The sequence below is a fragment of the Drosophila innubila genome, assembly GCF_004354385.1.
Source record: "Drosophila innubila isolate TH190305 chromosome 3L unlocalized genomic scaffold, UK_Dinn_1.0 0_D_3L, whole genome shotgun sequence".
Lineage (NCBI taxonomy): Eukaryota > Metazoa > Arthropoda > Insecta > Diptera > Drosophilidae > Drosophila > Drosophila innubila.
Genome location: NW_022995376.1, coordinates 5105998 through 5132177, shown reverse-complemented (window position 1 = coordinate 5132177; position 26180 = coordinate 5105998). Strand labels below are relative to the sequence as shown.

Genomic DNA, 26180 nt, shown 5'->3' with positions numbered 1-26180 from the left:
AAAGGCACACAGTCTACACACGTATGTATGTACATGTGTATATAACAGATAAATAAGCAATTGTAGATATACATATGTACAAGTGGATGTGCAAGTAAATAATAAGAATACAGCAGCAACAACAAGTAAATAAATTAATTGTTTAAAAAAGTGAAATTTTTCAATAGCCCAAAAATTATACAATTTTTGTGCACTTCTCGCGGTGTACGTGTGTGCGTGTGTGTGTGTGTGAGTTTTGGAAAATTAGCATAAATTCCAAGAGGCTGGACGCCAACGTCGCCACAGCAGCAGCCGCAGCAGCGCCAACAACAACTACAACAACCACAAGAAGCAGATTAACGGATTTTCTACTCTTTTTTTTGCTCTCTGCGCGGTAAGTTTTGAAAGCAAAGCAAAGCACGAATCATAGTCATCCCATTCCATCATCATCATCTCTCATTTTCATTACGTCGAAGAAAAATTCAATATGTATGCCTCAGCTTGCCCCCGCCCCCCTCCAGCTTCCCCTTCCCCCTTTGTCGCATCTGCTGCTGCTGTTGCTGCTTCCCCTATCCAATTTAACCTCAACCGGTCTGCTGCTGCGGCCGGCGTCTGCGTCGCGTGTGCATGTCGCTTATATGTATGTGTGTGTATGTTGAGTTCTCGTACTAGTGTGCGCTTGTCACTCCTCGGCTCGTTAAAAGAGCCTCTGTCGCTGCCGCTGTCGACGTCGCCTTCGCTGTCAGCGGCTTCTTCGACACTCGCGCACATTATTTTGCAAGCTGTGTTGTTAGCAGTTGATTTTTTTTCGCCTCTTTTTTCTATATTGACAATTTTTACAGCTTTTACCGTTTTTTTTTTTGTTGTTTTTTGAATGCCCGGTAGGGTAGGCTGTTTTCTTGTTGTTGTTAGGCGTGCGGCGGCGGCAGAGGCAGCGATGTCAACGTCGTCGTCTCAGTGACGCCATGCTTAGGCGCTTGCCTTTATTATCTGCTGCTACTTTTTTATTTCTGTTTTTTCTTTTCGGTTTGTCGCTTGGCTACGTTTTTATGTTTGGCGACGGGGTTGCCGTTCCGTTATCTATAATACACATTTGTGGTTGCCATATCTCAGGCCGATGTGAGTGTGTGTGTGTATGTGTAGTAGGTGGGGGAGGGGGGGAGGATTATTGCGTGTATTGCCGTCATTATGAATGAGAGCGCTGGTCTCCTGCATATTTAATTGTGTTAATGAACTTTCTTGGCTTACACCAACACACACATATATACTAAATTTAGTAACTTGATGAAATTATTTTTGGTATGCAAAAGAAATATTACTAATTAGTTGTAGGCATTGCTTTTAACACTTGAAAATTTCATAAGTGACCCTTCAATCTCTCATACTCTCACACACACACATGCACTTGTTCGACCAGCCTCACTCTCTCTCTCTCTCTCCCATGCACTGGCTCCTCTCTCCCCCTCCCCCTACCCCTTCCTCACGCATTCTAACTCTCTCACTCTGCCTCTCTCTCTCTTTCTCTTTCCTTCGCTTGTGCGGCTTACGCAGGCTGGGAACAGAGCGCAACGAACGCATTTGCCAAAAGCACGAAAAGTTGCATGCTCCAAAATACGCACACACACACACATGCATACGAAACGTATTCAACTTGCTAGCTCTCTCGCACTTTGCACTTATTATATGCTGCCCTGCTCGCACACGCACGCAACGGTCTGTCGTTAGTTTTAAACTTATTTTGGCGTTCTTTATGTGCTTGCATTCTCGCCGTCTCGTCTCGTCTCGATGACGACCCAGACCCGCATTTTCTAGTCGTTGTCGTTGCCGTTGTGTATCGTTGTATGTGTGTATCGGTATCGGTATCGTTCACACTGTGTATCAGCATGTGTTTGTATGTGTGCATTTGTGTGTTTTAGTATTGAATATTTTGTGTGGGGGGGTAGCAGCCGAATTGTTATGTTGTTGTTGTTGTTTTTTGTTTGTGCAAGTGGAGCACGCAGTTGCTGCGCACCTGTTTTTACCTCTTCCTCACACACCTGTCCAGTTTTTGAGTTAGCGAAACAGGCAAAGATTTTTCTATTTAGGTTATGACGCTATTTCTTTTGACCCAACTTTTCTACCGGCATATTTATTTACATATATACATATGTACATATACGCTCTTTTGGGTGAAGCTGCAATTTTGCATTATCAGAAAAGTATAGATAAAGAAGAAATCGATGTTGAGAAATTTATAAAAAAAAATTATTTTAATTGGTTTCGAAATTTACATATGCATGTATATAATACAGATTATTAAGATTAATAATAAATAATGAAACAAATTTATAAATTTACATATTAATTCTCACATAATACTTTAAAAAAAAATAACACCATCCATTCATAAATAATATTTTTACTTATTCTCCAAGTTACAAAAACTTCTGATGCGCTCGCTAAAGTGGGAGAGAGAGAGCTTTGGAGAGCGAGAGAATTCAAACAATCAGTAGCACCTTTCTTCACCTTTTCTGCAGAACTGTCAATTTTAGAGGTGGCAATCTCTAAAATGCACTTGCAATATTGCATTTGTTGTTGTTTTTGTGTTTCGTTAGCAAACGAATTGTTGAAATAACAGAAACACACACACACATGCAAACTGCATACGATAACTCACACACACATAAAATGGGAACTCTCTATATATGTATGTGCAGAGGCTTTACAACTGCAACAACAACAACTACAGCAAATGCAGTTTAAAGCGCAACTAAAACTAAACAGAGAGTGTGCTCTCTGTAGTGGGGTGGGGGGTAAATGTATGTAAAAATACATACATATATATGTATGCACGTTTGTGTGTGTGTGTGTTTGCATTTCTATGTGCGCTGAGTGGATTTTATATCAAAAGTACAGTCGCTTAGTGCTTGTTGTTGTATTTCAAAGTTGCATATGTATGTATGTATGCATCTGTGCTATGTATGTATATAAATTGCATGTTCATGCTTCAATAGCTGCCATGCATACATTTCTATATATGTATTTATGTATGTATGTATGTAGTCTAAGTCTAACATTGTTGACAACTAAAACAAAAGCTAAACCGAATAACAGCAGCAACAGCGATCCATTAAATGATTTCAATTTCAAGCAAAAGAGAAACAAATCGAAAGAGAGAGAGAGTGAGTAAGAGAGTGAGCAGCAGCAAGATTTAGTTATCGCTCTCTCCACACATGTACATGAGTGCTTTGTTTGTATGTGTGAATCTCGTCTCGCCAGCAGCTTTCGTGACTAAATCGAAATTGCACGAGAATCGAATTTAATGCGATATTGATAACATCGTGTCAAGTGATGTTATCTTTTATGATGATCTGTTATCAGTCGTTAAAGAGCTGCAAAGCTAGCGGACGTCGTTTAACTCCCTATTTCTCTTAAAACTTAAATCAGCGTTAGGTAAAATGGACAATAAAGAAGCTAAGCGAATTTAAATATCTAAGGGATTAACTAGCGACCGATCAGATTCGCAAATTTAAAGAGAGCCATGTTTTAAAATACATAGAATATTTTGAGAATTGCGTTAGATTGCTACAAGAAAAGGAGGCACTCCCAACAAGGGATGCATTCCGAGATTTGTTACAATTGGGAATTGGACAGAAGGAAAGAAAAGCGCTTCAGTAGTCTCTGAATGGCGAACATACAAAAAGTAATGCCATCATTCAAGAAATCCATGAAAACTGTGTTAATCAGATTGTCAACCTAAAGGAATTCAATGAATTTACAGACTATATGCTTACTAAAGCCAAATAAGTGATGTAATTGTAAACTTTTTAAATATTTTTCATCTATCACATTTAGTTAGCTACTAGATAAAAAAATTTAAGTTCCAAAAAAAATTTTTGCACCAAATAAAATAAACGATATTTTATATATTGCAATGTCACTTTTTCATTGGAATTGTCTTTTTTTTAGGATTAAACAAGAGTCTTGAAAGCTATTAAGAATGTAATTTATAACTAAATATTTTCGTTACCAACAGTAAAAATGTATTATACTGAAATTTCCAACACATGTACATTTTTAATATCGCAGAAACGAGTACGAAAACCTCGGACTAAATAGAAGGTTTTGTGTTACTTTCTTAAAAAAAACTTGCAATTTAAATATGTTATATTTAATAGAGTTTTTCAAAAAAAAGTTTTTAAAAAATTTCGTTTTGCAAATAATTTGGTTTATTTATAAAAATTGCTTAGTTTTTATGAAGTTGACTCTTTTTAAACATTTTTTTGGCCCATTTAAATTTGATTAATTGGCAACCGTAGTTACAGATACCGTCGATTGACACGATCACTGTGAGCCGCTCAGTGAGTGTTAATGCTGTCCAGTAAGTGTTGCAAAGGGTCACACTTTTGTACATACAGTGCTGTCAAACGTTTAACTTATTGTTGACTTTATTAAACACTGTCTCTCTCTCTCTCTCTCACTCTCTCTCTCTGTCTCTTACTTCCCCTCCCTTTCATTTTACATCATTCTGAGCGCTGTTGTTATTTTTATGGCATTTTTTTTGTTGTTTTTCTTCTGTGTTTTTGCTTCGCTTAACTCTGACAAGGCGCAACTGTGCTTTCTCTGTGTGTGTGTGCAAGCGAGTCGACATGCTAACGTGGGTGGGCGAGGGGGGTGGTTGGCTAGATGGAGTGGTATGGTGTGGGGGAGTTTTTGTTGAATGCGGCAAGTGAAAAAATCGATTAAAAGACATGAAAGTCTGCTATTAACTTTAATTTCTCTTTTTTCTTTATGCATACTTATATGTATTGATAAAACGCAGCAGTAAATTGAGTGTTGATAAAGAAAAAGTGTTGAAAATGTTAAGAATTTATTGATTTTCCTATGGCTTTTGCTTGAAGTGGAGTTGGGGGATTGAGGAAAGGCGGGGAATATGGCGCCTTGTGTACAGCCGCTTATGTATCAAAGTTTTTCGGCAACAACCAGAAGAAGAAGAAGAAGAATACCAAGTAAAGCAACTAAACCCAGTTGGGCTGCTGCACTAGCTGAAAAAGGCCATGAAAGTGGAAGTGGGAGAGGAAGTGGGTAGTGAATAGTGGGTGTTGTTCCCAGGGGTAGCTGTTGTTGTTGTTGTCATTGTCATTGTTGTTGTTGTTGTCATTGCTGTTGTTGTTGTTGTTTGTGTATTAGGTAGCGTTGTGGCGTTTGTTGAAATGCAGACGTTTTGCATTGTTGTGTTGTGGGTGGCTCTGTGGCTGTAAAGTGCCCCCGAAACATGGCAACACACACCCACACACACACACAGAGAGTCTGTCCAGGGTAAAGCTGTGTACATGTGTACATAAAAGTGCCACACACACACACAAACAGATACAGACGCATGCAAAAGCGGATACAGATAGAGATACATATACATATATACACACACGCATACATATACAAAACAGCAACATAAAGGCAATTGGAGAGTGAGCGGAGGTAGTGTAAAGGGGAAAGGGGTGGATAGAGGAGGGGGGTTAGACTGGTCCGAACTGCTGGCGCTTCCTTCCTAGCATAGTTCAAGTATGCATATAATATCCGGGACTCGTCGGTGCCGAAAACGAAGCAGCTGCAGCAGCGGTTGAAAGCAGAGGGAAGGCAGAGAGAAGAGAGTAGAGAAAGGAAGGGAGCAACAGCATCCCGACAGAGGCCTACGGCGACTGCGACGCGGACAGCAGAGTTGCAGGTGGAAGGGGGTGGGATTTGGTGGCATTTCGGCTGGGCTTGTATGCTTGAGTGGTTGTGGATGCTGTTGTTGTAGTACTAGTTGTTGTTGTTGCTGCTGTATTATGTGGGTGGATTGGTGCTTTTGGGTGGACAGTCCCTTTTTGCTTTTTGGAGTGGCACAAATGTGTCGCGAGTCGAGACTTGTGGAGTGAAGTAGACTCGAGTGGGAGAGGAGAGTGGCGGTAGTTCAAATGGGTGCCATTCTAACTATCTCCCTCCCTCTCTCTCTATCTCTCTCTCTCTCTCTCTCTGCCAGTCACAGTGGGTGGTTGGGTGGCTTTTAGTGCAATAGTTGCGTAATCTATGCGATGATATGCCACTGCTCGTATTTTACCCATCGTATCTATGTGAGTATCTGTCTGTATAACTATCTATGTATGTCCTGTGTGTATATGCGTGTGTGCGTGTGTATATGTGCTTGAACTACGACCCATGGGCGGTCATATCGCTTGGTTGGACTACGACTGGGCCCAGATCCAGTTCCAGTTTCAGATCATCGGGGCCGGTGCCGGGGTTATCAGCGGGGTTGTTTGTCCAGTTGGGCTGAATGCATTCTATGGTCTTTGGTTGGCTTAGAAACGCAACAACAATAATTACAACAACAACAAACTATACCCAAAATGCAAATTTGGAATTGTTATATACACAATCCGAATGCAGTTTGAATAACACGAATGACATATGCACATTTCCACAGAACGGTCTATCTTGACAAAGAACTTTAAATTTAATACCAAAAAAAAAACCTCACATCTTTTGAAATATTCTTTCAAATATATATATTCAAGTTAGTAATCTGTACAATTTTCGCAAGAATTAATTTATTGGGATGAGCATGCCGACTGCAAATTTAAATTTTAACTGTCTTCATAAATATTTTCTTTCAAAATGCTCCACAAAAAATGAAAAAAAAAAGACTTCTAACTGATATATATATAATTCCAAATTCGTATATCAAAAGTTATTTAAGAAAAGTATCTTTAAAAAAATGTAAAGATTAAAAATTGATTAAATGCCATAAAAAAAACTTAGTACATAGGATTTGTTAAGTTAGCTTCAATAATTTTGTAATGAATGCTAACTAGTTAAAAATTTTATAAACTTTAAGGAAGAAAAGAATTGTTTTGTTTTGTTTTATTATTTTACTTCAGTCACTCCCCACTGTGGCTAAACAATTATCAAGCTATCTTTAGTGTGTGTATCTATATATCTTATGCATAGTAAATTCCTTCCTCGAATCATTCATTTGCATAATAGTTGCCTTACATATCGTATAATATTAACTATTGCTGCTGTAGCTGTCATTATAACGCATGTTTACTGTACGAAAGTTTCTCGGGTTCAACTGCAACAGGAAATTAGTTTTAGCCACAGTTGCCGTGCCCAGTTGGGCATTAATATTACGAAATTTTAATGAAATTGCCTCGCCAGGACAATTAGCGGTGCTCACGGGACTTGAGAGAGGGTGGAAGGGGACTAAAGAGGGACAACTGAATTCAAATATATATGTGTATGTTTTGTACTTGTATTTGTGTGTGTATTCTCAGTACATATATTCGACAAAAGCTGCGTATTAATTATGAAATAGCTCCGACTAACTACTCCAACAACTATGAATTGCAAACGCAACTGTACCTGCTGCTGAATGTTTTGGCATTGAATGCGGGTGGGTGTGGCAAGTGGGAGAGAGGTAAAGAGAGAGAGAGGGTGGGGATGGGGATGGGCGCTGAAACGGGGTATTAGCAATATAGGAGTGGGAGTAGGGTTTGGGTTGGGTTGGGTTGGGTGTTTCTCTGTAGGGTTAGTGAATAGGCTACGAGAGCGCTGTTTGTGTGTGTGTGTTTGTATTTATGTATGTGTGTGTGTGCTTGGAACTTGGCTTCGATTTTGCGCGTTTGGCAATTATGTGGACATGTGTCTTGACACCGCCTATTATATATGCATATGTGTATGTCTGTATATATATGAAAATCCCTATGTACAAATGCATGCAGGTGGAATATGACCCCTCTCCCCTTTTGACATACACCCCTGCTATTGAAGTGCCTGCTGCTTCCTCTTCATCCCCCTGCCCACTCTAAAGAATTGCCTGCATAAAATATGTATATATTTCTAGATACACAATTTTTGTTAGGGCAACAACAAAAATAAGAAAAAACAAAACGAAGGCAAAAAAAAAATGAAACCGTTACCCAACAGCAGGCATAGCAGTAAGTGTGTGTGTGTGTGTGTAGGTGTAAGAGTGTGTGACTGTGTGTAGCCCTTAAGGGGGCGTCTAGTCAGGTTCCGCAAAATAGCTAAAGCTGATTTAAAGGCAACTTTAAATTTTTACTCGCGCATACCTAAGACACAAGTACATACATTGAGTCAAGAAAGTGTTTTGATAATATCAAAAGTTAACGCATTTCTTGTTGAAAAAAAAGGACTTACTTTTTTTATGTTATTATACTTGTCAATGTTTCATAAAAAAGAAGAAAAATAATGTTTATTTATTTTTATTTTGTCTAAATACTTTTAACACTAGCTGTATTTAGACACACACACACACACCCAGACACACATACAACTGTATTATGTAGCTGCTTATAATAAAAGTTTTGGCTGCGTTCTCTGCGCTTCAAGTAACTTGTAGAAGCTTTTGTTGTCGAGCAGGGGGAGGGAGGGGGAGGAGAGACGTCAAGTCCCACAGCTGTCAAAAAGTAACAAACAAGCAAGCAAGCAAAAACAACAACAACAACAACTACTACTAAGCGTTGCCACTTTGTCTCACATTGCAATCTCTCGCTGCTTATGTTTATAATTTGTTGCTCTTTTTTCAGTTATTATTGTTTGTATAGTTAAATATTGTGTGTGATTCTTTGAATGGCCACACACACACCCACACTTACGCATATTATGTATAGGGCACACACACACACTTATTAACTGGGGGCCACTCTTATTCTTTTGTCGCTCTCTCTCCTCTGCTCTTCCGCTCTCTTGTTCTCTTTTGCTACGCTGTGTCTGCTAATTTATGCACGTTGCTTGATTTTGTGTCTGTGCAAAAAAAAATCGTTTTTGATTGCCCATTTTATACACAATTCAATATTTTATGCATGTATGACTGTATGTGTGTGCGTGTGTGTGTGTGTTCTCATTTTAAAGCGAGAAATTAAAATTGTACACCCGAAATTCGAAATTGACGGCATTGCAGCCGCCTAGTCACAAAGTCAGCAGCAGCAGCAGCCGCTACTCAATTTCATTTAGTTTCTCTCTCTCTACCTCTCTCACTCTTCGTCTGTCTCTCTGCTGCTTCTATTCGTACGTTTGCCTTTTTTTGCTTGAGGCAATTGACCGTTTAAATGAGTCGCTGCTGTTGTTGTTGCTGTTGTTTTAGATGCTGTTGGCACGTTGAAAATTTTTCTTATTTGGTTTTACTTTTTTTTTTTTGTATTATGTATTATGTATTATATACACACACAGTTCATCTCGCTGAAAGCTGAACCCTTTTACCTTTTGTGCGGATAGCCGCATATTGGGCAGCGTTGCCACCTTGCGCTAAGCGTAGACAAGTTTCAAGTTGAATTGCCATGCAGTTTACAGTTCTCGCTGTTGTTGTTGTTGTTGCTCTTGTTACTTCCTTGTTTGTCTGCCCCGTTGTTCTGTCATTCTCAGCCATGTACATACACACACTCTTATATACCTACATACATATATATACAGATGCATGTAGTTATGTAACTGCGTCGCGGTTCGCCAGGCAAAGAATGCGCAAAGAAGTGAGACCCCAACACCAATACCAATATAGACACACACACAGATACAGCTGTCTATGTATGTGCAATACAGTCAGACACATTTATTCGTACACTCGGCGTTTACATGGAAACGACTACTGTTAAGTCAGTTTATCTTAATAAGATTACATTCCTACACTCTATTTCAACACTATAATTTACCACTTTTTATGTGTATTTATTTTTAAATATATTCCATAATCAATTTGAAAACTAAAACTAACAAAATTTAATTATTACGAGTTTACGAATATATATTGTGCTTAGTGTATGATTTGGTTTCTTCACGTCAGCACTTTACAGTGTATTATTTATTTATTATTTTCGCATTGATCTTTTCTCTCTTTTTTTGCACATTTTTTGGTCAATTTTCATGGTCGCAGCGCTGCTGACGTTGGCTAATTATGATTATCATTATTAAGTCAACAGTAGCAACAAAAAAAAAAATTGCAATGTCAATTTACTCAATAATCGAGTTTCATCTTTTGCTGTCAATTTCACGCAAAACAAAAGTAGCAGCAAAAAAAAAGCAGCTTTGCCACTTTTATAGTTGTTGTTGTTTTCTTTATGGCTTACCTTTTTTTACCTGTTTACTTGGGCATCTCACTCGCACACACGGCAAAACTCTGCCCATTGTGCACAGATACATACAAACACACACACATATACACTCACACACACACATGCGGACATAGAAACGCGCGCGTTGGTTACACGTCATTAAGTGCAAAATAAGAACAACGTACAATAAAGTAGCATGTGGTAAAGTAGTATATGTATTAAAGTAGTGTGTAGTAGAAAGTGTTGTGGAGCATAGCATAGATTACCGTTAGCTATTAACATTTTGCTGCTCTGAGGCGTTGCTCAACACTTGATCGCATACATAATTCAAATTAATAAACAGTCGTTAAATCCATGTGAAGTGATTCATATGCGAGCAGCAGCGACAAAGCTTAAAAAAAAAAATCAGCAACAAATGCAAATACATACAAACACACTTGTATGTATGTATGTGTGCATGTAAGTGTCGTTGCTTATCAGCTAGAAATACTAGAAAAAAATGTTTTTTCTTTTGGTTGTCATTTATTTTTATACGCTTTGTATGCGTATATACAAAACTATGTACAAGTATACATATGTATGTATGTAGCGAGTGGACATGCAGTTGACAGTGAAAAACGCATGTAAAAATATTATTACAGGTGAACACAAATACATATATGTAAGTACAGACTTGTGTATGTGTGTGTGAGTTCGCATAGTTCAAGGCTAAGAGCAGCTTTAATTATGTATGTTTACTTTTAAATTGTGCCGCTTAAAAGCTTCTAATTTATGCAGAAAACTTACAGTTGGACAAATAAATATTTTGACAGAATAAAAAATGCACATTGTTTATTTATATTTCTTATATATATTTAATTATATATATTTATATTTATTTAAATTTAATTATAGTTTGTTTTTGACAACTGAGTTTAACTACTTTTTTAAAAAAACTATTACATATGCAACTATTTTTCTTTGACAAAACAGTTACTTGACACACTGTACATAAACAGCTGTTTGCTTTTTTTTTTTTTGTATTTATTAATTGTAAATGAAATTGAAATTTCTCGCCAAGAATTGAATGAATTTCTGTTTTCTATTTTCTCACTTACCAATTCTTTTTTTGTTTTTGGCAACACATTATTATAAATGTCAAATGTGTGCGTTTCACGTGTGTGTGTGTGTGCTTCTCTGACTGTATGTGTGTAAGTATCGGCTAACTGGTTTTTGTTATTCCTTTGCGTTTTTTGGTTTGGGCGGTCCGCTGCTCACGCTGACTGCGCCCAGCGTCGCGTCGCTGCTTACCTTTTACGTGTTACTTTTTGGGGTTATTCTTAACAGAGCGCGAACTTTGCAGTCGCAGCGGGCAGCGACAGAGCGCGTGCGGAGAAGATCGTCTCATTTTCATGTAGTGTATTTTTTACTTTTCGTTTTATTTTGATGTTTTGCCAACAATAAAAGCTGAAATGAAAGGTAAAGCGCAAAGCCTAAAAATAGCCAAGCATAGCAGCGACGTCGACAGCGACTGCGACGCGTTGGTAATTTGCTTGATTAAGTGGAATTTTTCCACACAATAAAGAAAAGTATTGAAATGCAGCCGAAAACCGTTAAGCAAAAAGTTTGTGTTTCACAAGTGCAAACATACATACATACATACAGACGTACATACATATGTACATAACAATGTGTATGTATGTATTTATATGCAGATGTGTACATTAGTACGTGCAATAAATAGATTGTTGCCTTGCCGATTATGTTTGTTGTTGCGTTTTTATGGGTTTTTATTTTTTTGCTGCTAGTGGAGGAGACTGGCAGAGGCAGAGGCAGTAATACATTCAAACATTCAGACACACACACACAGATGCAGAGAAAGACGCACGGTTGGATAGACAAAAGCAGCAGCAGCAGAGAAGAGCAGAGCGGAGAGTAGAGAGCGAGAAGCGAAGAGCACACTCAGTTTATGTACAAGAGTTGTGGATGAGTGTGAGAGAGAGCGGGAGTGTGAGTGAAATATGTACGATACTGCCTTATATACATGTGCATGCATGTGTGTATGTACAACAATGACAACAACAACAACAATAGCAAAAGACAACGACAAGAGCTTTTACAAGCAACAGAGCTGCGCTTATATATGTACATACATATCTATGTATGTATGTAGCTGTATATTAAGCAAATATAGAAATTGTCATTGCAAAATTGTGAAATTTGGCCGTCATTGAAAATTGGAATGATGTGTCAAATTGCAACTGTTTCCCGTTTACTACATATGTACATATGCCTGTGTATGTGTGTGGATGTATTTCAATTCATATGCAAACAAATAATCTTACATTTAATCTTAGCATTTAACGACTTAAACTATGTACATACAGTTAGTCAGTAATTGTTTTTATCGCAAATAGCAAATTCACACATTTAATTTTTTATAGTTATATTTTCTATTTATAATTTATTCAAGTTGCTTAGAAAAAGTTAAAAAAGAAACACTCAAATTCATTGGGTCAAACTATATTTAAAAATAAACAGGAAGCGTAATCTTGATAAGCTGGATTAATTTAAATATTATTTATTCATTATTTTCGACTTATTTAAACAAAGTACATAGAAAAGATACTTGAGCATCCTTGAGATACTTTTGGACTTGGATGATTCCTTTGGATTCCTTTTGATAGGAAATGCAACGATAATGGAGAAAAAAGGCTTTAATTTATAGCAACTTTTATTTGTAATTAAGTAAAGTTCATTGTGATGTAATTAGTATTCTTGCTTTATTTTTATATGTATTGCTAGGCATTGAGTTGTTAATTAAAAAATATATAAATATTTATTTTTTTAAACTTTTACTGGACACAGTGTATTTTTAGAGCATCATTATCATCATCATTAGTATCATTATCTCACCATCATCATATTTTATTTCTATTTGGGACTTTGGCATAAAACAAAAGCAGCACAATTAAAACCAGTTTGAAAGCAATTTATTACGCTCGTTGTTGTTATGTACACACACACAAACACACATACATATGTACATACAATATTTATGTACATGCAGGTATACATATGTACAAATATATTTTTTAGTTGGTCAGACTTAAGCACCTGCCAAAACAGCTGCAAGTGCTGCTAGGCTAATTTCCCCCCCATTTCCCTTCTTTCCAATATTCCCCTCCCTCTTTCACCCTCTCAAGTCGTTTGTCAATTACTCAGCGTTGCCATAAAAGACAGTGCAAATATGTATGTATGTATGTATGTCCAGCGATAAGCAGCAAATCCGACAACAAATACAACAACACGTCACACATTTATAGTTGGAGAGACAGCGCTGCGACAGCGACGCCAGCAGAGGCCAACGACAGCGACGCGACGTTTTTTCGTTTGTAGTGCGCGCAATTAGTTTGTATTAAGTTGTCGTCATTGTTGTTGTTGTTGTTGGTGTAGTATTTAGTACGTAACCCATTTTCTAGAAATTTTATTTATATACTTACATATGTATATATTTGATATTGTATTGTTACTTGTAGTGTTGCAATTTCCCCAAAGCTTATCTTTATCGGTGCTATTAATAAACAAAAGCATGCTTATGTACATACAGACATATGAACATACATATGTATGTACAGGCATGCCTGCATATGTATATATAAAATGTTTACATAAGTAAATATGTACTGTAGTGAGATTTGTATTAGCTCACATCTTGTTACTTATGTACATATATATACACATGTAGTTATGTACACAAGTAGATAAGAATAACTGTATTAATGGATCAAAATGACTTAACACTTTTGCGGTTGGCAAATACAAATACAAAAGCACACTTACACTTACACACACACACACACTCTTACACATATGCAAATGAGCAGGTAAAGCTGACAGTGTCAATTATGACTCTTAATTCTTGTTTGCCAATTAGTCAAGGAGTTGCCACTTAGTTCAAAAGTCGCCCGATTTATTGATGGGGGGTATTGCTGAAACAGATTATGATTGGATTTTATTACTGGTGGTATTCCTGTCAGAAGTTATGATTTGTTTTTATTATTAGGGGTATCCCTGTAACAATCTATGCTTAGTTTTTATTATTGGGGGTATTCGTGTAACAAGTTGTGATAAGTTTTCATTATGAAACAGATTATGATTCGATTTTGATATTATTTAATAAAATTTAAAACACTTGCAGGAATATACCTATTATTGTTGCCTGATTTAAGCAGCTGTTGACGTCACTAATACATTTCAAAGAGTCGAAAGGCGCAGCTTAGATTTATGCGCCACTGCATTTTGCAACCCCACCCACCACACACAAATACACACATACACATACAGGACAACCCCCACCCGCCCAATTTCTACACCTACCCCAACCCATCATGGGGACACTGTTGTTGGTGCTGGTGAGTTAATACATATGTACAATGGGCCCATGTACAAGTCGGCCGCTCTCTCTCACTTCCACTCACTCACTCTTGAACGCGCGCTCTCTCTCAGCAACAGCAGCAGCAGCCCACCGCTCTGCTGCTTGCTCCTCTCTCGCTCTGCCGCTTCGTTCGGTTTGCTGTGTTGCTTATGTACATACAATGGCAGGCCATAAGATATGCGCATTTCTTATACGACTATATACAGACATACATATGTATTATGTGTGTGCGTGTCAGTTTGTATGTTTGTTTATTTATTTGTCAGTTTGTGTGCGAAGCTGCGACTTGTTTTGATAATTTTTTTCATTTTATTGAAATGAATTGAATTATTTTGCGCATATCTCAAATTAAGGCAATTGCAATGCCCTTCGATTTTCGATTTTCTTCTTGGGTGGGGGCAATCAGTTAACTATACTAGTATGCAAATCGATAGGTAAATCTGTAGGGTTAACAACTCTGCTTGGGTTAAGGTGTGTGATGGTGTGGTGGGAGGGGGAATGTATTGGGTGTTTGCTGTGCATGGGGTGGCCAGACAGTTTTCAGTCACTCCCCCAACCCCACCACCTCACACTCTTTTCTAGTGGTACTCCCAACTCTCGGTCGCCAACTGACGCCGCCGTCTGTCTCTGCCTGCCCGCCCGCCACTCTCACAATTTTGTTGCTTTGGCTTTGGGTTCGCGTGTGTGTGCGACGCGCGCTCTCTTCTCTTCTCTGTCTTGCTCTCTCACTACATCGGCTGCTGCTACTGCTACTCTTGTTGTTGTTGTTGTTGTTGCTTTTGCTGCTCACCGCAGCCGCACTCAAACACATTTTGCTTGTTGGCTGCTCTTCGCTTTTGTTTGTGTTGTTGTTGTTGGTGCTGCTCGCTGCGCTATGTACACAACTGTACTTTTGATTTAACCTTATTTCTTTGCTTTTTTTTTTGCGTTTTATGTGTGAGTGTGTGTGTGTCGGTGTGTCGTTGTAGCTGTTGTTGCTCGTTAGTTGTTGCTGTTATCGCTTGAGATGACTCTAATAGTACTTAACGAGTCTATCCGATCCAACGACTTCGCACTTCGGCTGAAAGTCAAGGCTGACCTCCTGGCAAGTCATCGCTTATCAACGGGCGGTCGGTCGGTCCGTTATCTCTCCTCGCTCCATTTTCTTCGCAGTTCATTCTAATGGCTTCCCGCCACATGGATGTGGTGACATTTGGCTGTCAGACAGGTGGCAACGACCGTTGTACCTAAACTTGAACTTGTCTGGCCATATATTACAAACACACACACACATGCATGCATGCTTACATATGTATACACTGAGTCAAGTAATTGTTTTGACAAATTACATACATGTTTTCAATAATAGTTAAAAATTATATCTCTTATTCCTTAAGAAATCAAAAAAAAAGTATGTTATTTTTTCAATTAAATTATGTTAAATATTTGCTTTGTCAAAACAATTACTTGACATACTGTTTACTGTATTTATGTCTATGCACTGCACCAACATCAGTCCTATTGACATACATACATACACACACACTCAAACATATGTATGCTAAGCTTTAAGCGCTAATTGAAACACATTTAGCGCTCTATTAAACACAATTATAGCCATACGAATGTCAGTAAGGCAGCAAAAAAAAATAATTCAATAAAAAAAATCCAGCGCCAACGCCAACAAATCGATATACAACTTTTTTCTGCGCTGGGGTTGCCAGAGGGGCGCACACACACAGCAACGTGAGAGGGGAAAGTGACGGCCAATGTCGAGTTCGCGTATACAATGAAAAAAGCCGGCATTTTATTTATTTAAACATTATTATTATTAAAGCAGCTGTAAAAAAAATGTTAAAATGTTTGAATTTGCTTTTAAATGAGAAACAAAATGCGGACAACAATCATTAAACAGACAGAAGATACACGCACACATACATATCAACTTGGATATTCTCACGCTCAGCAAACGCGGCACAGTGGGTTGTTTATTAATAAAAAAAAAAACTACCGTGAAAATCAAATTGTAACTGTTTAGACATTCAAATTGTTTTCATTTAACTTATTTGAATAATTGATCAGTTGGGTTTAATTATTTACATAGATATGTATTTCTATTTGCTGTTAATTAATTAAATGCCTGTTGCATATTCAATCTGACAGCTGTGTTCCACAGTGCAACGCGGCTGTTCGCTCTCAAGCAAAAGCAGCAATCTGATGACGACACAAGTGCGGAAAGTAACGAGACATAGCCGACAGCTGCCTTTTCATGGGGGGAAACAAAACGAGCGAGTGAGCGCGCTATATATGCACGTGTGTGTGTATGTATGTGTTTGTGTTTTGTGGCTGCCAACTTTCAAAGCGAGTTAATTTATAGCACGTTGGGGACGTTGTTAGCCAAACAATAACAGACACACACACACACACATGCATTAATAAAACATAGTTTTGCTAGCGTTTTCATAATTACGTTTCTTTGCTTTTCTTCTTCCTATTCATGCGCTACATCAACACTTCTTAAGACCATACATATGTACATATGTTGTAAGCTCAGCTTCAAAGCGTTGCCACACCGTTGCAAAAGATTAAAGCTTTTTTATTGAATGTGTGTGTGGCTGCATTTATTTTATTTTAATTGGACTGTTATTGTTTGAGTTGTTTGCCGCTTGTTGAAATTGCTTTTTATTGGTTCGCTTTCAATGTGACAAGCGGACAGGTGCACGCTTCTTCTTCTTGTTGTTGTTGTTTTAATTATTCATACATGCATTGCATTCAAGTGTATGTGTGTTTGTATATATGTATGTACATTTAACAGTGCAGTTGTTGAAAAGTTTATTCACCTCTCGCTCTCACGTGTCTTGTTCATATGGATGTTCACGTGTGTGTGTATCGTGATTTGAGTTTTTGCTAGTTCTGTGTTCGTTTCTGTTCTGTTCTGCAGCTACTAAAACATTTACCGATTTGCATGTCCTCTTTGCTTGAGTGTATCCACCTCCCCCTTCCCTTTCACCACACCAACCTATTGGCCACTTTGTTTTCATGTAAATTTTCTCGTTTGTTGCCGCTCCGCTTTGTATGCGAAAATTTGATAAAACGAAAACGTGACTTGCTTATGGAAGCAACTTCGTCCCTCTCTCTCTATCTTTCCAACAACGTTCCATGCTAATGCTGCGGTGGCGTTAGTGTTGCCAACTATTTGGAGCTGTATCAACATTTTAAGAAAGATAGAAATAGCTAGGCTAACTGTAATAAAAGCCAGATAAAAAATCAGTTATAGATTTAAGGTTGATTTGACTTACTTTTTTTTATTATTTAAAAAATAAATAAGTATATAGAACTTTTCAATATTAACAGTATTTTTTTGAACTTTTAAAATGCCGTTTTTTTTAAATTTTGTTCCACGATTAGCGTTTGAAAAACTGGGGCTCTGGCGGATAAATAGCTGTGTTGGCAACACTGGTGCTGTGTGGCGCTTGGCGCATAAAAACGCACACATACACAAACATTCGACTCTCTGCGTGTGTGTGTGTATCTGCGATCAAATGCTGCTTTGGCTTTGTGATTTGGCGCAGCTTTCCTTTTGTCTGTCAGTCTGTCTGCCACAATCGAACGACTATCGTCTCGGGGCTATCAGTTGACTCAACAAGGTCGTCGCCTAAATGAATTTGAAATCAGGATATCTATATGATTCCCTTACACGACAAACGGTAAAAAAAAAGGGAGCAGCGTTACGGCAAACAAACCGTTAAATCATTAAGGGTTAGACTCTGATATCCGCTTGTAAAATGAAAACCAAAGAAATGGAAAAACACCAACAACAACAAAAACAAACGGGAGCAACCCTTAACTAAAGTGCAATGGCAACAGTACCACAATGGGTAAACATACAGTAAACACTCGTTAAAGTAAACTCAATTAAACTAGTAACACTGAAATAATTTGCATAGAAGAAAAAAATGTTTTTCTCGATATATTATTCTTTCATAGTTTTTTTTATGGTTCTTAAAATATGTTTTAAAATTTTAACAAGATCCATTGGGTTTAATTAAAAAAAAAAGAATGATTTTCTCCATTGAATCTAATATTTGAAAAAAAAAATACATAAAATGCACCATAAAATTAGTCAAATACAATTTTGAGTTTTTCATTTTATTTTTTGTTTGTTTAATATTCCCTTTAATATTTTAAGAGTTGAATTATCCAGAAATGGTTAAAATAAAAAATACATTTCATTAATGAGTTATTCATTGCATCGAGCGTGCACTGTACCAAAACAAAAACATTAGATAGACCCACAACTAATGAAGTTTTTTCCTTGTGTATTTTTACAGTGATCTCAAGATACGTAATCACGACGACGCGACGCGCGAAAATGGCCAAAATGGAGGTCGACGATGTGGTCGACTTGAGTCTGGGTTCTGGCCGAGATCCGGCGTTGACCATAACGCCGACAACAACGCCAGCAGCAGCAGCAGCAACAACAACAACGACGCTCAGCAATCGGGATTTACGGGCGCTGACTGCGAATAATACGGGACTGACAATAACGCCAGCGCCGGCGCCGACAGCGGCAGCGACAGCAGCTTCCAATGCTGGAAATGGCAGCAGCACTAACAACAGCAACAACAACAACAACACAGCCAACAGCACAGCAACAACAATAACCAATAGTAGTAGCAACAACAATAATAACTCCGAGGGAGCAACGTTAACGGGCAGCGGAACTGGAACTGGAAGTGGGATTGTTAGCGGAACCGGAACCGGCGTCCAGGATGAGAACAAAGTACAACGTCGCGTGCTGCGTCCACGCACCGAACCCAAGTCCTATGCCGAAGCACCCGATATTGTTTTACTCCCGGCCCGAACAAATGGAAGGCAACAGAACGGCAACATTGATTCGGAGACGGATGACGAGGAGATGCCGCCCTATGTGCCCATCAAGGAGTTGACGCACGCCGAGCTCAAGGAGCGCGAGAAGAGTTTGCGCAAATTGCGTCAAGATTTGCGCAATGAGGAGACGAAATTAATGCTCCTGAAAAAACTGAAGCAATCGCAGCAGGTGATGAAGGAGAATCTGGTCGTAACGCCCACAAGTGTATCGCCCAATAATCCACTGGCAGCGATACCCAGTGCCCTCACCGCCAAGGGGTCGCTCAGTGTGACGCCCACGTCGGCAATGCCGATGCCAGCGCACAGCAAAGGAAGGAGCAGTTTGGCAGGTGGCAACACTGCAGCCGTTAGCATCAGGTGAGTTATCGATAATACGCATATCGATGTTTAATTGAAATTAGTTTTGGTCAACACTATTGCTAGGTCAAAGGTTCGACCAACTTCAAACTTTTATAACTTTGTCAAAACTGAACCGATTTTCAATTGGAATGTCATTATGTTCTTGGTTTAACCCCTAAATTCATTCTGCATTCAAATTTAAATAATTTTGTAAAAAAAAATTATTTTCCTCTAGATCATGGATTCGATGCTAAGGGTCCCCCCTTTGAAATTTTGAAAATTGAAAATTTTAAATCTCAAGTTTTTGCTTTTAATCGATTCCTTATATCATAATTAGTTTAAAACAACACTTAAAATTTGTTTCCGATATTTTTTAATTTTTTGTAAAAAATCATGTGAAATCTGACAAAAATTTTCACTTGTTAAGTTGTTGGATCCAAAGTCTGACCAACTTGATACTACCATAACTTTGTCAAAACTGAACCGATTTGCAATTGGAATGTCATCATGTTCTTGGTTTAACCCTTAAATTCATTCTGCATTTAAATTTAAATAATTTTGTGAAAAAAATTATTTTCTTCTAGATCGTGGGTTGATGCTTAGGGTCCCCCCTTTGAAATTTTGAAAATTGAAAATTTCAAATATCAAGTTTTCACTTTAAATCGACTCCTTATAACGTAATTAGTGTAAAACAACACTTTACATTTGATTTTGAAACTTTTAATTTTTCTGTAAAAAATCATGTCAAATTGAACAAAAATTTTGACTTGTAAAGTTGTTAGGTCAGAGGTTCGACCAACTTCAAACTTACATAACTTGATTGTAAATCAACCGATTTTTAAGTCGAATGTCATTTTGATCTTGGTTTGGCCACTTAATTCATTCTGCATTCAAATTATTAAATTTGTTAAAAAAAAATTAAAATATTGATTTTAATGCTTGAACTCAAATTAAATTCAGCAACTCAAATCATAAATTGCAATTTAAAAGAAAAACTGAATATTTCGACTAGCTGTAAATTTGAATACTAACCGAAGTGTTATGTTATTAATCGATAACTTATCTGCTTATCATTTTTTTAGTGCCACCAACAGTCGCAGTATGAGCTCCTCGGCAGCAGCTGTGGCGTTATCTTCATCCTCGCAGCGCGGCAGCAGCAGCCACAACAACAACAGCAACAACAACTCGTTACTCCCGCCACCTAGATCATCGCTGACTGCGGGCGCCACACTCGCCGCCGGCACAACAATAACGCCTGCCACAAACAGCTCGCATCGGTCGAGCGTTTTGCCACCGCGCACGAATCTGCCGAATCTCACGATAACGCCATCGGTGACCATAACGCCGACGTCGGCGCCGCCTTCCAGCCTGAAAGCACGCAATGTGAGTTATTGTAATGTAATCGTTGCCGTAAGCGCCGAGTTTTTTTCTCAACTTGTTAATGCCATTTCAATATAAGATATAACCATTAATGAAACACACAAAACATTAACACACAAAAGCACTTTTCTTTTGTTTTTGGTATTTTCATTTTGTCAAACAAGTCACAAATCATCACAAAACTCACGCTTACCAACACTATACAATTAAAATCATCTTAATTATCGAAATTCGATAGCTTTAATAAAAGTTCACACTTGATGCCACTGTTGCCAACTATTTTATAGCTCGTTCTGGCTATTTTCAAAGTTCGATTGCTGAAAATGTGCCTATTTTAAATATATACTCAGCTATTTTTCGCCTCTTATCGAAATTCGTTAATTCTGATGCCACACACGTTTTGCAACACTGAACACACACACACCCGTCAAATCTCTCAGCTGTCAATATTTAAAAAAAAAAAATTATACGAGTAGGCTGACATTCTTTTTCCTTATTTTTTTGCCAATTTGTCAGACATCATAAACCACACATTAAAAAAATAAAGTTTTGTTAACTTAATGCTTAAACCAAGCCTACAGCTTGGAGTGAAAGAGAGAGAGTGAGAGAGAAAGGGAGTTTGATTAAAGCTTTAAACGCATTTCTAATTTGTTCCATATTCTGTATGCTAAAAATTCTTATACGAAAAATCAACAAAAAAAAAAAAACAAAAAAAACATTGTGAAACATGCAGCCTAATATTTCGGATAATTCGAAGGTACCTGGGACCATTAGCAATTCGGTTTCCATAACGCCGGCGCCGCCGCTGCAACAATCGCATCAGAATCAGCTCAACGATTTAAAGGTGAGTCTTTTATATTTATATAAAAGTATATCATATATGTAATGAAATTTTTTTTTGGAAAAACAGAATGATCGCAATGCGGCACGAGAGGAGGCACAAACACCGGCACAGCGTCAAGCGGCAGCGAAGATGGCGCTACGAAAGCAGCTGGAAAAGACTTTGCTACAGGTGAGATACAATTTTATTTTACATATTTTTAAATATTTTAAACAAAATGTAATTAAATTAAAGTCATTTAAAAATATTATTTTAATATTTTAAAAGAAGTAAAATTAGGCTGTTCACAAAATTGTCACAATTCTCAAAATGTTATCAATTTTTGAAACTATTAAGGGTGCCACAGAAATTGAAACCAACTGAAAATTGCCTAAAACTTCATAAATTACTCCAAAACAATATACATTTTCGGGAGATTTGCGATTGGTTTTAAATTCTGTGACACCACTGTAGATCAGCGTCAGTTAAAAGTGAAAGATTAAGAAATACAATTTTAAATATTCAAAATTCCAAAGGGATTCCCTTAGCATCGAAATGCATACTTAGGATCTTGAGGAAAATAATTATTTTTACAAAATTAATTAAATTCGAATGCAGAATGAATTTAGAGGCCGAAACATAATCATAATGACAATCCGCTTGAAAATCGGTTGAGTTTTTACAAAGTTATGAAAGTTTGAAGTTGGTCGAACTTTTGACCTGACAACTTTACAAGTCAAAATTTTTGTCAGATTTCACATGATTTTTTACAGAAAAATGAAAGGTCTCAGAATTGAATTTAAAGTGTTGTTTTATACTAATTACGATATAAGGAGTTGATTAAAAGTGAAAACTTGAGATTTAAAATTTTCAATTTTCAAAATTTCAAAGGGGGGACCCTTAGCATCGAATCCATGATCTAGAGAAAAATAATTTTTTTTACAAAATAAATTAAATTTGAATGCAGAATGAATTTAGAGGTCAAAACATAATCATAATGACCTTCCGCTTGTAAATCCGTTGATTTTTTATAGAGTTATGGCAATTTTTAATCTGTTTAATTTGTTGTTATCTTATAGATACCGCCACCAAAGCCGCCACCACCAGAGATGCACTTTATACCGAATCCAAGTAACACGGACTTTGTCTATCTGCTGGGATTGGAGACCGTTGTGGACTATCTGACGGTGAATAAGAAGGCCAATGCGGTGGCAGCTCCATTCCGTTGTGCCCAATGCAAGATTGACTTTACGCCCGTCTGGAAGTGGGAGAAGCAGAGTAAGTTAATGAATATATAGTTAATAAAAGAGCAGCAACTAATGAGAGATTCCCTTTTATGTTAATCCTGTAGCCAACAAGGAGGCCAAGGTGATTTGCGAGCAGTGCGTCACCTCGAATGTGAAGAAGGCGCTGAAGGCGGAGCACACGAATCGACTGAAGCAGGCGTTTGTCAAGGCGCTGCAGCAGGAGCAGGAGATTGAGCAGCGGCTGGCCAGCCAGAGCAGTCCGTCGCCAGTGGAGGCGCATAGCTCCTCATCCTCCTCGACAAATGCCACAAGTGTTGCACTCACCGCCTCCAATGTCGCATCGTCGCTGGCGTCGCATCAACAGGCGCTGCAGCGTGAACGGGAACGGGAACAGCGCGAGCAGCGGGAACAGCTACAAGCATCACATGCCTCGGCGGCAGCGGCGCTGGTTAATTTGCCGCCATCCGTGACTGTAATACCAACCAAATGCCAGACACCGACACCAGCACCGCGTCCAACGCCGCCACCGCCAGCAGCACAAAGCCAACAACCAACGCCACCGCCAGCCGGCAGCAACTCATCCCGATCCTCGAGAGCGGCGGCCACAGCGGCAGCAGCTGCGATTGCGGCACAGCAGGCGGGCATACTCAGTCCTGGCACGGGACCAACGGCAGCGCATCATCATGAGCCCACAACGTCATCATCATCGCGCTCATCACGCGCTGAACGCGATCATCATCATCATCAACAGCAGCAGCAGCAACAGCAGCGGGATCAACAGCAGCGGGATCAACAGCGGGAGCAACAACAGCAGCAGCAGCAACAACAACAACAACAACAGCAGCAGGCACAGAGCTATGACAAATATTCAGCTGCCACATTGGCAGCAGCAGCTCATCTAACGGCACTCGGCGGCATGGGCGGCTTGAATATCAACAATCTGGCCAGCCTGGGCAATCTCAGCCAGCTGGGCAATCTGGCTGCACTCGGCGGTCTGGGCAACTTTGGTGGCGCCTCGACGGCAGCCAGCAATCCCGCCGCCGCCATGGGCAACACATCCTCAGCAGCAACAGCTGCCGCCATGCAGGCTTTCCAGCAGCAACTATTTCGAGGTTCGCCAAGAGATTCATTCAATTTATATATATGAATTTATTATGATTATTATTAGATTGATTTAATTAGAAGAGATTAACTAGCAAATTTGTAGAGATTCGCTAAGAGATACATTTTATAATTTTTAATTATTGTTAATATTTTGGTATGTGAGATAACTAAAGGAAATCTAAGTAGCTATTATTGAAAGGATCGCTAAGAGATACATTTAATTTGCATATACATAACGTTATTATTGTAGTCTAATGTTTAGGTAATCCAAGTAAAATTTAAATAGACTTTAAAGACAAATTTAAAAAAAGTACAAATACTCTAAGCTCTCTAAGAGATTATTAATGCGGTATGAGATTTAATAGGAAGAGAGTAAAATTTATTTTTTTTTTAAATTGAATTTTATTTATTTTTATTAAATTATTCATTTATTTTTACTAACGTGGTCTTATGTTCAGTTAAACTAAAAGAGTTATTAGTAGATATTTAAATAGACTTTAGAGACAGGTTGTTAAAGGCTTAGAAATACATTTTATTTAGATCTTTATTTGTTATTATATATGTAATATGAGATATAATTCACAGTTGTAAATTAATCCTAATTTTATATTGTTTCTTTGCAGCACTTGGCCAGGGATTGGGCGGTAATCCTCAGCACATGATGCAGTTTGCGCCACTTCTATACTCCTACCAAATGGCCATGGCGCAGGCGGCTCAAGTAGCAGGTGAGGTTTAAACCATGTTTCTCAACATTTTAGCATACTCATATTCTGTGCTTTTTCTAGCTTTCAACAATAACAACAAGAAGAGCAGCTCAGCATCCAGCTCCTCGAAGAGTTCCAGCAATGCCACCAGCTTGGCGGACATTCAACGTGCCGCGGAGTTGCAGCGTCAATATCTGCTGGAGATGATTCCGCCACAGCAGCCAAGTGGACCCAGCGGAAGTCGCCAAAATAACTGGAAGGCCTAAACAACAATAACAACAACAACCGCAGCAGCAACAACAGCAACAACTAATAACTAACTTTATGATTTTCTTGATTAGGTAATTTTATAATTTACGCAAACAAACATAAATTGTACACGTAAAATGATTAATCTATTTGTAAACAATAATTATTACATAATTAATTATACATAATTATACATAAAACTATAAAAAAAAACAAAATAAGAAAGCAACAAAACGCATCGTAAACGTAATTGTTAGTAGTTTTTTTCCGTTAATAATACTTGTCGTGTTTCTCATTTTAAACAACAACATAAAATCAGCAAACAAGCAACATCAACAATTAATAATTAACAATAGCAACTCACAGAAAACGATAAACGAATGCAAACAATTTTTAAGCTCCTATAGTAATTGAATATTATATTATGAATAATAATTAATGATTGTAGCCTGTAAGGAGAGATAGACCCATTTTAAGGGCCAGCCACCCAGCCTATATATGCCCAAAATCCAACCAACCCCCAACCCAATCTTCCTTGCTCCCTCACTCCCTTGCGCCCCACAAAAACTGAGTTATTCGGGGATGTACAAGTTTAATTTGTAGCTAACACACACACACACACAAATACACATACCCACATATACATTATTATATTATACAAATATTTTGTAATCAATTTTAAAATTACGCATAGATTTTAGTTGTATACAAATTTTATTAGGGCTATATAATAAATTGCAGCAAGAATTGCACAATACTTTTATTTTGCCAGGCTATAATCTAACTCAATATATTGTAGTATTCATTGACGATTCACTAGACTCAATTAACCACATCCAATTCATCCAAGATAGAACTGTTATTTAGTTGATCATTAGACTCGTTAAACTCCCATTTTGAGCTCACATCGAATATAAAAGCTTAACTTATAATATTGTACATAATAAATACATTTACATACTTAAAAGTTAGCAGAAGTTTATCCGAAGA

The 26180-nt window shown here is 38.0% G+C and overlaps 1 protein-coding gene across 1 annotated transcript; it reads left to right on the top strand.

Annotated features, from left to right (window-relative positions):
* Positions 1–18829: 18829 nt before the first annotated feature.
* LOC117786717 (putative mediator of RNA polymerase II transcription subunit 26) lies at positions 18830–25207 on the top strand. The gene is made up of 8 exons (XM_034625068.1): positions 18830–19704; positions 20769–21069; positions 21824–21910; positions 21977–22078; positions 22966–23164; positions 23238–24245; positions 24861–24962; positions 25023–25207. The coding sequence occupies exons 1-8, from the start codon at positions 18830–18832 to the stop codon at positions 25205–25207; spliced, it is 2859 nt and encodes a 952-aa protein (XP_034480959.1).
* The last annotated feature ends 973 nt before the right edge of the window (positions 25208–26180 follow it).

Bases quoted from the DNA above. Each gene is read 5' to 3' on its own strand.
- LOC117786717 (XM_034625068.1), top strand. From the start codon at position 18,830: ATGGCCAAAATGGAGGTCGACGATGTGGTCGACTTGAGTCTGGGTTCT. The intron at 22,079-22,965 runs GTGAGATACAAT...GTTATCTTATAG, and splicing joins TGGAAAAGACTTTGCTACAG to ATACCGCCACCAAAGCCGCC. The intron at 24,963-25,022 runs GTGAGGTTTAAA...TGCTTTTTCTAG, and splicing joins GCAGGCGGCTCAAGTAGCAG to CTTTCAACAATAACAACAAG.